The 14,000-nt window shown below is 39.0% G+C and overlaps 1 protein-coding gene across 1 annotated transcript; it reads left to right on the top strand.

Annotated features, from left to right (window-relative positions):
* Positions 1-4,142: 4,142 nt before the first annotated feature.
* On the top strand, positions 4,143-5,219 carry LOC107836630 (mas-related G-protein coupled receptor member X1-like). Its single transcript, XM_016673141.1, has 3 exons — positions 4,143-4,163; positions 4,370-4,554; positions 4,644-5,219. The coding sequence occupies exons 1-3, from the start codon at positions 4,143-4,145 to the stop codon at positions 5,137-5,139; spliced, it is 702 nt and encodes a 233-aa protein (XP_016528627.1). The 3' UTR covers positions 5,140-5,219.
* The last annotated feature ends 8,781 nt before the right edge of the window (positions 5,220-14,000 follow it).

Below are 14,000 nucleotides of genomic sequence, written 5' to 3'. Positions count from 1 at the left end.
ACAAATGGCACTAAGAGGAAGAGATGAAGTTCTGCTGAGTATGAGTCCGACTGCCTCCTAAAGCCTCTTAGAAAATCTAGTGATAGGATAAGAAAGGGATAGATAATGGGGTATTAATCCGACATTTAAAAAATGTTTGATTGTAATCGGTAAATTGTTTGAAATACGTTGCTATCGTTTAACCCTGCTAAAGCTACTAGTAAAAAATATATATAAAACTTTGTTGACCATTGTGGACATTGAAATTAATTCTGAGCCCGGAATTACTAATGGTTCTTCTGATTATTGTAAAGTCTATGCACATGGTTCTAGGAAAATGGTGGTTCCATAAGTTTCTTTGGCGATGAGTAAATAATCACCTTGGGCTTCGAGCCGAGCCACTAAAAATTATCTAATCTGTAACAAGAGCTGCCGTTAACAAGAGTGATTATTGGAACTACATAATCATGAGCTACTGGGTTAATTGTTCTAATAATTGAAAAGGGTGATAACTTTTGGATTGAAGGCAGTTAGAGATTAGACGAGTTGTCCCACCACCAGGTTAAACTGAATTTATTTTTACTAGACTGTACATGGAGTAAAAGCCCCAGGAACTAGAGACTTTCCAGACCCTTTAACTGGAGAGCTGGTCAATAGTCAGTCGATGAGAAGTGAGGGTTAGATGGGGCTGGCTATTGCACAATAACAGACAAAACTCACACAAAAACATAATATAAGATACAAATAAAGAATGTAAATAAACTACAGTAAGGGTTGGATTTCAACATACCACCTGTTCTAAGTCCCACAGACAGTAAGTCTTCTCAGAGCGTCTGCTTTGTGCTCAGAGCTTACTGTCCTGGTTTCTAAACGGCGCTCTGGTCAGTGACGTTTCCATCAATCATGACTAAAACTCTGAGTTTTCATGTCTTTTTATTAGAGAAGCTTCCAGTTTTATGGCTTCTATGTTTCTCTGGTTTAAGTATTTGTTTGGGCTTCATGTACTCTTCTGTATTTGTTTACAAGTCCTGTCTTAAAGAAATGTGGAAGTAGATATAATCGGCTTTGGGAAATTTTTATGCATAGATGATTTACATGATATACTTTAATGTAAAGCACCAATGCCTGAGGCTCTACCAAGCTGCTGCAGTTTGCATGACATGGAGTTCTGATATTATGGAGTTCTGATATTATGGAGTTCTGCCTGCAGCAACTTTTGTTCTGTGTTCCTCAAAATACATGTGTTGTTCTAATGTAATGAAATGAATCATGCAAATGAAAATGTAAAGAAGGATATAGATAGAATTATTTCAGTATTTTCTGACATCTGCAATATACTGGAGTAATGCTGCAAACCTTCAAAGTTTAACTGTGATTATATTTATAATTTAGGAATGAAAGACAAAATTAAATGGGGATAACTAACTATTCTTTGCAAAAGTCTCACATCATTCACATTTCACATCTGATCATATTTGATCTTAGAAACAAACTGCAGTGTATCTAATTGGAAGTTAAATTTATTATCCTACAGAACATTTCTAGATGTCAATTTAAAGAACAATAGGCCAATCAACTTCAGAGGACAACAGAGTTTTCAAAAATCTATAAATAGCCATTGGTGAACATAATACAGTAACTAGAGATCAAAATATGTTCACATCAAAGCTGCAGAATCCATTGAACTTCTATATGTGTGCATTTTGTCATTAGCTCCTTATTCTACAGTAACCCTGACATTTAGAAGGTGGGCTACCTTTAACATGATGCTCAGTTTTGATTTGATCATCAAATAAAAATGCATTTAATGAAGGAGGATCAAGAGAGTCGTGCTACTCAACCAGCTAGGAACCAATGTCTGTTTGGGACAAACCCTAAGCAGGTGTGTCCACATAACATCTCTGAAAACATTTGCATGTCTGCTACTGATATAGTCAGATTTTGGGATGCAGAGAACAAACTTCTGATGCAGCTCTGAAGAAGTCGCTCAAGATTAATGATTAATATTTAAGGTAAAGATTATTACATTTAATTCTATGCATGCAGTATTTTTAAATGACTAGAAATAAGAAATTAGCATATATCTAATAATCACTATATTTCAATAACAGCACAAATGAAAACTATTTATTTGGATATAATTGGTACATCAACATCTCCCAGAGAAACTAAAGTCTTATGAATCAGAGACTTTCTGCTGCTCAAACTAGCAGCTCTGAGTTTGTAACGAGTCTAAAAGCACAAAGCTGTTGGAAACGTTTTATCTCCCACAATCTGTAGTTTTGTATTGTCTCTCCTTTTGGTCATTTTTATAATATACTGGAGGATAATCTTTTACATTTGATTACTGTCTTCTACTTTAATTTTAAACATTGATTCTGTTTTCCATAATTAGATATTGTGTTGGTCTCACTCAAAAGTTTTATGACAAAGGTCACCTAGATGATACTTTTTATGTCAGTTATAGAAGAACTCCACATAACCAAACTTTACTCAAACCTTAGTATTGTAGTGTCTTTGTCCCATATTGTCCTCCTTTCATGTCTCCCAATTTGGTCTAACTTTCTAATGGTAATGGTGGAGTCGTTACTTTCAAAGGTTTTCTCACTAAGGGTGCGTTCACACTGCAGCCAGAAGTGACCCAATTCCGATTTTTTTTGCCAGGACCGTTCACACTGCCAATAAATGCGACCTGTATGCGTTCTGCTGTCTGAACGGGCAAACGACCTGAAAGTGTCCCGCATGCGTAGTAGAGGGCGCAATAGCGTCAGCGTTCTCAGTGTTCTGTCAACTGCCATAAAAAGAAGAAGTACTCAGTGTTTGCGGAAGTAAACATGGAGGCTAACGGTGGAGCTTAGCTTACATATTTGAAGTTGTTGTCCAACAACTTAATCCTCATATAATCCATCATAGTTGTTGTTTTTCTTCCCGATTGTGCGCATCAGGACGCAGAATAGTGAGATTTGAGAATCAGTGACGTTAAGTTCGGATGAATGCGACCTGGACGTTAGGTCGCATTTGAATCGGATACGTATCGGATATGAGTCACATTCGTAAAAGAATCCGACCTGTGCTGTTCACACTGCCATGAAAAAATCGGATACAGGTCGCATTACGAAAAAAAAAAAATCGGAGTTGGGTCACTTCAAGCTGCAGTGTGAAAGCACCCTAAGGAGGCCCAGCAGATTGCATCAAGCCATCGACTTGCAGCTTCCACTCAGCGACAGTAAACAGTGGTTTGCATCGTGTCAGGAATCCCTCATACTGAGCATGAATGTAGCAACCCTAATTACTGAGCCAAAGTGGTAACAAAGTGGCTTAAGGACAACAAAGTTCAGTATTTTAGTGTGGCCATCACAAAGTCTCAATCTCAGTTCTATGGAGTGAGGCGTCCTACAAAATGGACTCAGTTCCATCAGTTCTGTCAGGAGGAATGGACCAGAACTTCAGCAAACTTGTTAAATGCTTGTGGAAGGAAAGCCAAAAGGTTTGACCCAGGTCATGTAGTTTAAAAGACAATTATACCCGATACTGACCAAATATATGTAAACTTTTGAATTCAAGGATATTAAAAAAAAATCTCTAAAAAACGCTCTTCCTCAGTTTTCTGCCATTCTGCAAATATAAATAATTTTGGTAATTCTAATTAACCTAAAACAAGAAAGATTTGGTCTGATTTAACTTCTCACAGTCTTTTTATTAAATATCTGGTTCTGACTTTCAGAATAGAACCTGAATAGAAACATGGCCCTTAGAGTAGCAGAACTGTAAAACACAGAAAGGCTTTCTCAGATTGGAGAGGTGAATATAGATATATAAGGACTCTATGCTGGATAAATTGTCCATTTTACCAGTATATTTTGATGTCAGATATGATTGTAAATGTTAGGATTTACTGCTTATGCTAAAGCAACAATTACACATGATTTGCACATTTACTATCATTTCTGTTTACAGTTACTCCTGTCATCAAATTTCTGGTTCAACACTGAAGGATGGAAGAGTTGAACTCCAACGATACATCATGGGGAAACGGATCCAATCACAGTGACGAGTCCCACTGTAAAATGGGTAATGTCACATTAGATCCTTTGGCTGGAAACATATTAAACTGGATGAATTGGATCACCATCGGCATTGGACTTCCTCTAATTTTTATAGTGATGATTGCAATTGTTTTTCAGGTGAGTACAGCATAATTTTAACCTATTAATTTATAATGAATGAGATATTTGACTATCAGTCTGCGACTTAATCAGTGGTTCTCTATTGTCTCAGGTTGAAGTCTGTCTTGTCCTTAGAAATTACTAAAATATGTGGAACAGGCAACATCCTACATGTAAAGAATATTTTCATGTCATCAATATTTTTTCTCTTGTTTTTCTCTCAGGTGAAAAAGGGTCTGGATGCTCCAGTTTATGTCATCAACCTCCTCGTTTCTGATCTCATTCAGCTCGGCATCAGAATCCCAATAGATTTTACTAGACTCAGTGAAGCTGATTTCACATACATGAAAATTGTATATTTTGGTATAATGGCCAGTGTTGGATTCATGGTGTGTATCTCCTGTGAAAGGTGTGTTTCCATGTTTACTCCTCTACTGTCTCATATAATCACATCAGTCTGTTCTTAATAAGACTAAACATCTCCATCTGTTATTGCAGGTATCTGGTTGTTGCCAAGCCGCTGTGGTACAGATTCAGGAGAAACATCAAGACATATGTGGTGGTCTGCATTGTGGTCTGGGTACTTCCTTTTCTTCATCCAGTACTTGGTTATGGGATTAAGGAGTATGAGATGGCTAGCATCTTCTTCATAGTTTTTCTCCTCCTTCCCGTTCCCCTGTTCATCTTCTTCCTGGTTGGGACTATCAAAGCTCTCTCTGGAGCTCTCAGTGTCCCAGCAGATGAAAAACGACGAATCGCAGCCATTCAGGTTGTGTTGCTGATTAATTACACTCTGCTTTATCTGCCTGTCATCTTTTTGCTGCTGTATGACATTGAAGCATTGAAATGGAATTTGTCCTGTATTCCCTATGCTGTGGGTTATGCTGGTGGTTGTCTTAGTCCTTTTGCTGACACAATTTTGTATGTATTAATTCGGAAAAGCCTCCTGGATAAGTGTCTGGCTTCACTGTGCTGGAAAATATCTGACAATTAGGAGACGAGCAGCACAGATCATGAAAACAGGATGGCTACAAATATGGAGACCGTTTTTGTTCTGCTGCCTGTTTTGATGCGGAGTGTCCACTACAACCTGCTGCTTCTGGGGATTATCAACAACAGAGAACGGTTTTGAATAATTGGTTTCTCAAAAATGTTTCATTAAAAATCTGTTGACTAAATATCTACTAAAAGATGTTAGGGTTAGGTGAGGGAACTGAGACGTCCAGGGAGTCATTGATGCACGCTCCACCACCCCCTCCAAGTTCCAACTCACCACCACACTGACATTCCCCAGACTGCTCTGTCAACTTGACTTCAAATAAACATTGGGGAACACGTCACACAATTGGGTTTAAAGTAAACACACTAGAATTAGGCTTTACACAATAGGTTGAAATAAACATGAATTTTCTTTTCTTATTTCCTTTATTGGTTTTATTGGTATTGGTTCTATTAGGGTTAGGTTACAATGTGAAACAGTCTAGTTAGCTGTTTCACATTGTAAATATCAGCAATTTGTAATTAGTGCTGTCCATATAGGGTAATTGACATCTGACAATATTACAGTATGTATTAATAAGAATGTGTAATTTGAAAGGTTTTCACAATAAATCCCTGTATTTTATATATTTTGCTACTGTAAAAATTATGTGACATTTATATTTCTTGAGTTATGGAAATTCAATTTATTTTCTACAGTAATAAAATGCTTTGGATGTTACAGTCTAACTCAATGCAACACGATCATTTCTGATAAACGTCTGGCTCAATGGTGCTTCAGAAAGTCAAAATATTTTTCATAAAGCAGATTCCAGCCTCTTTCTGTGGTCCATAAAGATCAAAATGTCCTGATTAGAATGTTGATGTAATGTGTTAACTGCATTTGTTTTATCCATCCATTCAGTGCTTGTCTGTGTAGAGTGCAGGGTGACTTGATCACTGGGTGAGAAGCAACGTAAAACCTGGCCAGGTCGTTGCATTCATTCACACTTGTACTTAAAAATAAGGAAATGATGACGAATAGCTGAAACTAAAAATCTGACTCCAAACACTAAAGGATTACAGGAAGCTTTGAAAGTCTGAATACCTCATGGGAAAAACCAGAGATAAGGGAATTTCCCATCACATTTGCTTCCCTGCCAGCGATAAACAGACAGAAATGATGCAGAGGATTTGATCCTCCATTCCTTTCTAACATGGCAACAATTGTTCAAACGGACACAGATACACATGCATGTCCATTCTGTTCCAATATTTGGTTATTTGTCTTCCACTAGTTTTTATCCTAACCGTTCTGTTATTTATCCTAACCGTTCCGATATTTAACCGCTCTTCTGGTCAGCCTAATCCTAGTTTATTAATTCTGACCCCAGTTTTTATTTGTGTGTTTGGGATTACTGGCCTGCTCTTAAAGTTATATTTCCAATTGTTACAAATTTAATTTAGTTGGTGATGTGAGCAGAAACAGACATTTAACATTTTTAGACCAGAAGGTCACAAGCCACAGAATATTCTGTCTCTCATATATATATGTATACATCCATTTTCTGCCTGGTCACAAAACATTCACTGAATGAGCCGCAAATGCGAAAAATGCGCACGAAATTATGGCGAAAATGATCGATCATAGTTCTAGGTTTATATTGAAGTAAATAAAAACAAAACCAATATAAAACACTACTTTTATAAAGTTTTAAGTCCGTACTGTCCAACAGAATTGAAGTGAACACTCTGCATGCTCAGTGTTGTTACTTAAGCCTTTTAAATACGACACGTGCTTGTACGCTCCACAGCGGGCAGCGACTGAATCGGGTTAAACCTAAAGCAAATGAGGAGTTTGTCAAGCGCGGTTTCTCTTTTCGACATGATCATAATGTACGTATTTATTCTCCCATCATGTTTTCTGCCAAACAATGCATTTGCACCTTTCCGAGGCAGGCTGGAAAACAGACACAATTTACAGAAAATAACTCGACATACGGAGCATCTCAATGCTTCTTTGAAGACTGAACATTGCCCCGGGGCTGAAATTGAAATGCTTCAGCTGTTTCCAATACGACAGCTCTGTTTTATTGGGAGCAGGAGTCGAGATGTAAAGATAGCACATGTTGAAGCATATAGATCGCGTGTTCTCGTGGGACATGCTGCTTGTTTAGAGAATCTCTGATCAAAGACACCCCTCCTGAGAATGGCTTTATTAGATTTCACACCTTCCCCCTAGGAGTCAGGGGGGGAGAATAACACAAAGCATACTTTTCTTCATCAAGAAATAGTCATTTTTCTTCCAGATCAATCCATTTTTTTGTGTGTTAAGTTCATTACAATTGGAACTCGGAAAGAGATTCAAGCCATGTAAATTCATCTAATTTGTTTTGACCCTCACCAAAAAAAAAAAAAAAAAAAAAAAAAACTCTAAGCCTTTGCCTTCTAAGCCTTTGCCTTCCTGGTGATAAACTGCCTCTTCATCAGCGTAACAACGGAGGCGGAAAAGCAATGCCACCTTTTAATAGACTGGGATTAAGTTTGGATTGAGAAGACTTTTTGGTTGAATGAGATCCGGGCACGCTGCCAGATGAATAGAAAATGGTGTTCTCTTCCCCTCCACTGGTCATGGCACTCCCTCGTCATTAGAAGGCAAGTGCAACGTGAGCCATTTCAGACTTGATTTTATTAATGCCAGTATCTTTGTGTTTTTTGGTGTTGCTGTTACCTCCCAGCCTCCCCGAGCGGCGGGCTTTTTGATTCAGCCCCTCCTTTCCCCGTTTAGGATAAAAAACATTGCAGAGTCCTTTGATTTTCAGCTCAAGGAGTATCAGGTGTCTCTGGCAAGAGTGTTTGAGGATGATCTTTTAAAATGGAAGACCTATGTTAGCTTAAATTTAATGGGACTTGAGTAGGAAGTGTCGTTGCCTTTGTCTTATTGTTACTGAGACAAATCCTTTAGTTTTTATAACTTTTTTTCTTAATAAAACATCATCGACCATTTGAATACATTCATTGTGTAGGGGAAACAAATATTGGTACCTCTGCTGTCAATATCTTTACCATTAGTAATATCACTTAAATAAAGTTTTACAAGGCTGAGGCATACAAACAGGGGGAACCTGATCTATAACTCTTCCTACCGTCTCTGTAGATCATCCACAGTCATAGGTCATCTTTCAGTCTCTCCTCTCTTCAATTTACTTCACAGGTTTTCTATTCCATTTAGTTTTGGGGACTGGAATGACTTGGAGGTTTGATTTTGTATCTGGTCACCAATTTCGTTGTTGATTTGCTCTTGTTTTTTGGATCACTGACAAGTTGAACAACTTAGTTGTGATCCATTTTTATTTCTTAATTTCTCATTTTGTAGAGGTCGACATATTTTTATTTGAAATATCTTGGTTTTGCAGAGCTTATGATGTCAGATGCCTTCTAGTAACGTTCCTGGGGCTGTTGGAGGAGAAATACACCCACAACAACACAGATTCACTGCACTTGACAAAGGACGTGAGCTGCTTTTCCATGTATTCTTTTTTTTTTTTTTTTTTGCAGGTTGTTGGTATAAAAAGAAGATCTTAGATTCACTTGAGAAGATCAGCATTCTGTGTTCCAGTTAAATTCCCATTTAGCTTAGGTAACCCTAGCATCACACTCAAATAAGTGGGTGTAATGTAGATAGCGTTTAATGGTTGTTATGGAAACCCTAAGATACCACTCTTTGCTGCACTTGTCAAGCAGTGAGGTTTGGGGTTTTATTTAACCTCCCTTACCATCCTGCTTATTGTTTCTCATGGCAAGATAAATACCAGTCCTTGTCCAGCAAAGTGACCGATAGCTGGGCACGGGGTGATTACCAGTGTCAAGGTACGGCAAGGTTTTGAAAGGTTGTCCCTTCAGTTGACAGATGAAGGGATGGGAGTTGCTTTCCTGCTTTAAGTAGTATAAATCAGGGGAGAGCAGAGCTTATACACTCCCATCTAGGGAAGAAACAATAATAGAGAGGAAAAAAATAGTAAATCTGCAAATATTTCAGAATTTTTCATTTCAATAAAAATTATTTCCAAAATCAACAATATGTCTTTTAAAACAATAAAGTCTGGCTGTGTCTACATTTGCCTTACTTCAAGGATACTGAAGTAAGGCAAATGTAGAAGGCAAGGGAACTCATAAAATCTGACTTGTGGAGACGTCAGATTGCCATTGCTACCGCCTTGGAAAAACAAGGCGGTAGCAATGGCTTGAATTGTTGAATACCTGGAATAAGGTTAAAATATGAGAAGAAAGAGAAAAAAATCATATTCTTGATGAGGGAGGAAAACAAGAATTGCAGTTAGAAAAAAAAAATAAAAAAAAATAAAGTATATATATAAGTTGTTTTTTTCATTAATTTTAAAATATGCAAACCAAATGCCATACTTTTAATACTGCATAGAAGAATGTAGAAATAGATATTCACTTTTCTGGTACATTTACCATTTTTTATAACAACTTAAATTAGTCATTTAAGTTAGCTGTTAGCTAAATACGCCATAGGGTTTAATAAAAAAGCTAATAAATAAAATTATCAGTATGTGTGGCGCATGTATTTAGATCTGGATGAATTTGCTTTGTTGTAACATCATTCTTAGCAGACTTTAAAAATTTGTACTTTCATTAGTAAAAATCTTTTATGTTGTGAAACAAAAAGATACAACAAGAAGTTTATCTTTGTCATTCAATTAAAGGGAAAATGATATTTTACCCAAGATGAATAAATTATTGATTTTTTAAAAAGAATAAATTCCAGGCTACTGTGGTAAGATGTGATTTTATTTTAAGGCTTTATACATATACTTACCAGGGATGATCAGTTGAGTGTAACTCCCCCATGTAATGGTGACCAACAGACAATCCCACAATGTCTCTTTTTCACATTTTCAAGTACTGCCATTGGCACCAGACGAACAAACAGGCAGAGCAGTTTCCTGCTATCCTCAAGTGAACCGTCTGGCCTGGGAGCCGCAGCTAAAGCCAGAGGTTAGAGCTCCATTTTCCTCCCTCCTCGCCACATCTCCATGACAACGGATATAGAAATCACGCTGTCTCCTGGGAAGAAAGCCTGGGTTGACACCACACAGTGGCACTTTTGTGGCAACAACAGGAGAGCACAGTTCATTTAAGATGAGCATTCAGTCTGCCGAAGAACAAAGATCAGGCCGAGTGAAGAGCTGCGATGTGGCTGCAAACATTAAACCAAAAGAGGAGGGTGACAATTACTTTTATTCCTGAAACCACACATTACACAAGCCCACTAAAGCACTATGTCTTTTGAAGATATTTGGCTGGAAATTGTAAAATATCTTGCATTGTATCAAAATTGTAAAATATCTTGCATTGTATCACACCAAAAAAATAAAAAATAAAAATCTCCATTTTATTGTCTCTGGGGTTGAGCAAGACATGAGAGGCCTCTGCTGGCTGCTGAGGTCCTAACACATCTGTCGCATCAGTGGCACACAAACCCCATCCTACATGCGGGACGATGACATAAGAGGCAATTCAGGGGAAGCTGCCACTGTAAAACAAGCAGCTGAATGCGAGCGCAGCTGTTTGCGACATGGTATAGTCAGCAAGCTTATTAAAATTCAATGCACGTATTGTTTGATGGATTTAATCTGCGAACTGAAAAGTCTTCTTCCTTTCTGTGTTTAAAAGCATGTGCCTAAATCCGTTCAATAAAACAGTCAAAGGCTCCATGCTGCTCACTGAACAATAAAAATCAATACCATTAAACACTTCTTTAAGAAACCTTAAGTGTTTCCCCAGAGGCCTTGTCGGTTTCGATGCATCATATCTTTTTACAGGCCTGTCAATAATAAATTCGGAGGATCTTAAATTCTTCATTACACCTCTGAAGTAGACTTCTCAGCGTTGTATTCCTTCCCCCTCCCTCCTCATTGTTTTTGAAGATCCAGGTAACTGATAGATCAATAGGTGACACTCAGAGAGAAGCGCAAGCGCACCTCTCATGCGGCACTAACCTGTTTTTTCCTGCAGCTCCCAGCTCAGCTGAGGGCTTCCCGTCCAATCAGAGGAATCCGACAGAAGCAGCCCGAGCCCGATCAGTCGCGTCCTAAACACATTCCAATTCCTTCACAGGCCTATAAGCAATTTTTACAGTAGTTAAGCAGAGGTGGAACTGCTCCACATAATCTCGCTCGGGCCGTCTCCACTTGTCGGCCCAGTGACACATCGAGTTAAATCCGAGCCTGAACTCATGCACACGGTGGAGGAAGCTTTTCTCCAAGCGATAAACAGGTAAACCCAGACGTACTCCTCTAACGAACTAAAAAGCATCTAAAAGGAAAGTGAAACTTCCTGACGAGATGTCCTTAAGTGTGAATTGGAGGTAAAATAGCATCTAGTTAGTGTTTGTGTTCGCTGAGAAGTCGGAGGGTGTCAACAGGTCAGTTAGGTATTAACCAGATTTGACGGCACACCCCTTTTGGTCCTTTTTGACTAACTTAACCATTGGTCTCCATTCCTAACTTGACACTAACTCGCCTCCGTGGAGCAGTTTAATTGTTTAACCTCAAGCCGACCATGACGAAGCAGCCTTTTGAAAGTGGCCAACATGCTTGCTTCCACTACAAATAACAATGTTGTAGAGAAAATTGTGAAGAGAGTAATACAAAAACACAAACAGATGTTTTGTATGAGGTGGTATAAAGAGATCTTTAAAAAAAAAAAAAAAAAGTTAAGAGGTTAAACATTTTGTCTCGTTCTTGGGAGCAGAAGGAGGGTCGTACCCAAGGCAGCATTTGTGGACTTGCTGCCACTGTTCAAATCTAAATATGTTGACGTTTCAGGCTTAAACAGCATTTCAAAGTTAACTATCCAATATTATGTCTTCTCTGTAGTTTTTGCTCCTTGCGAACTGAGATTGGTTTTCTGATATACTGATGTTTTCAGTTTAATCAAGCCTGTTTAGCTGCTGGCAGCACTGGGCTTCTTATTTTACCAGGACACATAGAAATTATGAAGATAGGTGTTATTTTTGACCAGCACTCTCTCAAAAAAAAAAGTATTGTGTTGTATTTGTTTCCTAAAGCTAACTTTAGTTAATATTATGAATGACTTTTGCCAGTCTCTTCTTAGACATACCACATCATTTCCACCTATAACCCCCATTTCACTCTATTGTGCTGGAGCTTCGTCAAAGCAACAATACCTCAAGGATTGTTAATGTTTTAGATTGTGAACTACAACTACTCTCGTTGGAAAAAAAATAAAATAAAATAAAACTACACCGGTTGAAAAATTCTTTTCACCACACTAAGGTCATTTTTCCCTTCATTCTTTCTCCCTCCTGCTTTCCCGTCACTTTCACCATCTAACCCCTGCTCCCCCCCCAAAAAAAATGCTTTTCTCTATTAATCAGAGCTCAGAGCTCAAACTGGTCTTCAACTTCCTCCCCAATCCGTGCTAAGCCTGTCATTTCTGGCTATTATTTACTTTAATGGGCTTTGGCTGATCCCTGGCGAAGCCTTGGATCTGGGAATAATGCAACTGAGGGTAGCGGGCCCAGACGCAAGCGAGAGGCTGCCTGTAGATTAGCTATGGCAGATGGGCTTTACAGGGGCTTCCTGTGAGCAGGAGTGCTGATTGAGAGGGCATAATGAGAGAGGTGGTGTCCTCACAATGGACCCAGCCACCTCACTGCACCTCTCGCGTCCAAACAACCCCCCATTCTCCAAGTCCCCTCCGTAAAACCCCACCTCCCGCCTCACCCCCCACCTTCCCTCCTCCCCGCTCTCTGTCCCTCTCTCTCCCTCTCTCTCTTGCTCAAATCGGAAAGCAGAAACAAGCACAAAGGCAACTGTAAATAACCATGAATGTTAATCCAGCATTAATTGGTTCCCTCTCAAAATGGGTGTGCATTTTCACCGGCTGGGCTCCTCCGTGGGTCATTAAAGGCATAAACCCCTCCTCATTGTTTGCTTAACGAGTTTGTTCTATATTTCAAGAGACGTGCTGATGAAATTGACTGCAGCCACAGTGTCTCGATGACCTCACTTGATAATGTTTTGTGCAAAATCTTAGCTATGACCTGTGCATTTCTTACTATTCCCAGGACACCTATTTTTTGACTTTATAAGACATTAGCTGCACTTTAAAATCCAATTGGAACCATATCAGCTTGTTGTGCAGCAGCATTCCAGTTTTTTTTGTTTTTTTTTTCAATTGTGCCTGTAGAGTTGACACCGGACCTTTGGGCCACACTGGGGCAAACACTCTGCAAATGAAGTGTGGAAAAGCCCCCTTTCGGCAGACCCGGGGTCAAGTTTGTGTACAAGAGTTAAAATTTTGTTGCATCCAACTCTCTCTGTCTCCCGCTCAGGAAGTTTCCACACAAGGGCCGCTATACAATCCGCAGACTCCAATTATCCCTTTCCTCTGAGCGCCTTAAGCAAGTTTTTCAAAACTCCTTTCACTCCGCTCTTGTCAAGCAATGAAAGAAAAACTAACCACCATGTCAAGAGAACTCAGCTGCCTAGCAACAGGGCCACAGTTTAACTGTGATTTGCTTCGGGTTTTGAGTAATGGGAATCGACAGTGTTAAGCCAGTCACAAGTGCTGTTTGTCACCTCTGAAACGCAAACAAAACTGCATTGTTTTTTTCCCCAAAAGTATTGAGCATGATTGATGTTCCGGGAGCCACAATGGTATCGTTCATTTCTCGCACTTGTGTTTTTTGCCAGGACTGATGTCATATCTTTTCACGCCGAGTTAAAGGTTCTGAAGGGGAGTGAAGTAGGGGGGCATGAAAACGCACGGCTTTTCATCTCGCAGCAGACGGCAGCGCGAGCGCATGCATTCCTATAATCGGGC

This window comes from Poecilia formosa, unplaced genomic scaffold (assembly GCF_000485575.1).
Source record: "Poecilia formosa unplaced genomic scaffold, Poecilia_formosa-5.1.2 Scaffold71, whole genome shotgun sequence".
Lineage (NCBI taxonomy): Eukaryota > Metazoa > Chordata > Actinopteri > Cyprinodontiformes > Poeciliidae > Poecilia > Poecilia formosa.
Note: the sequence above shows the minus strand (reverse complement) of the source record. Positions and strands in the feature narration are given on the sequence as shown.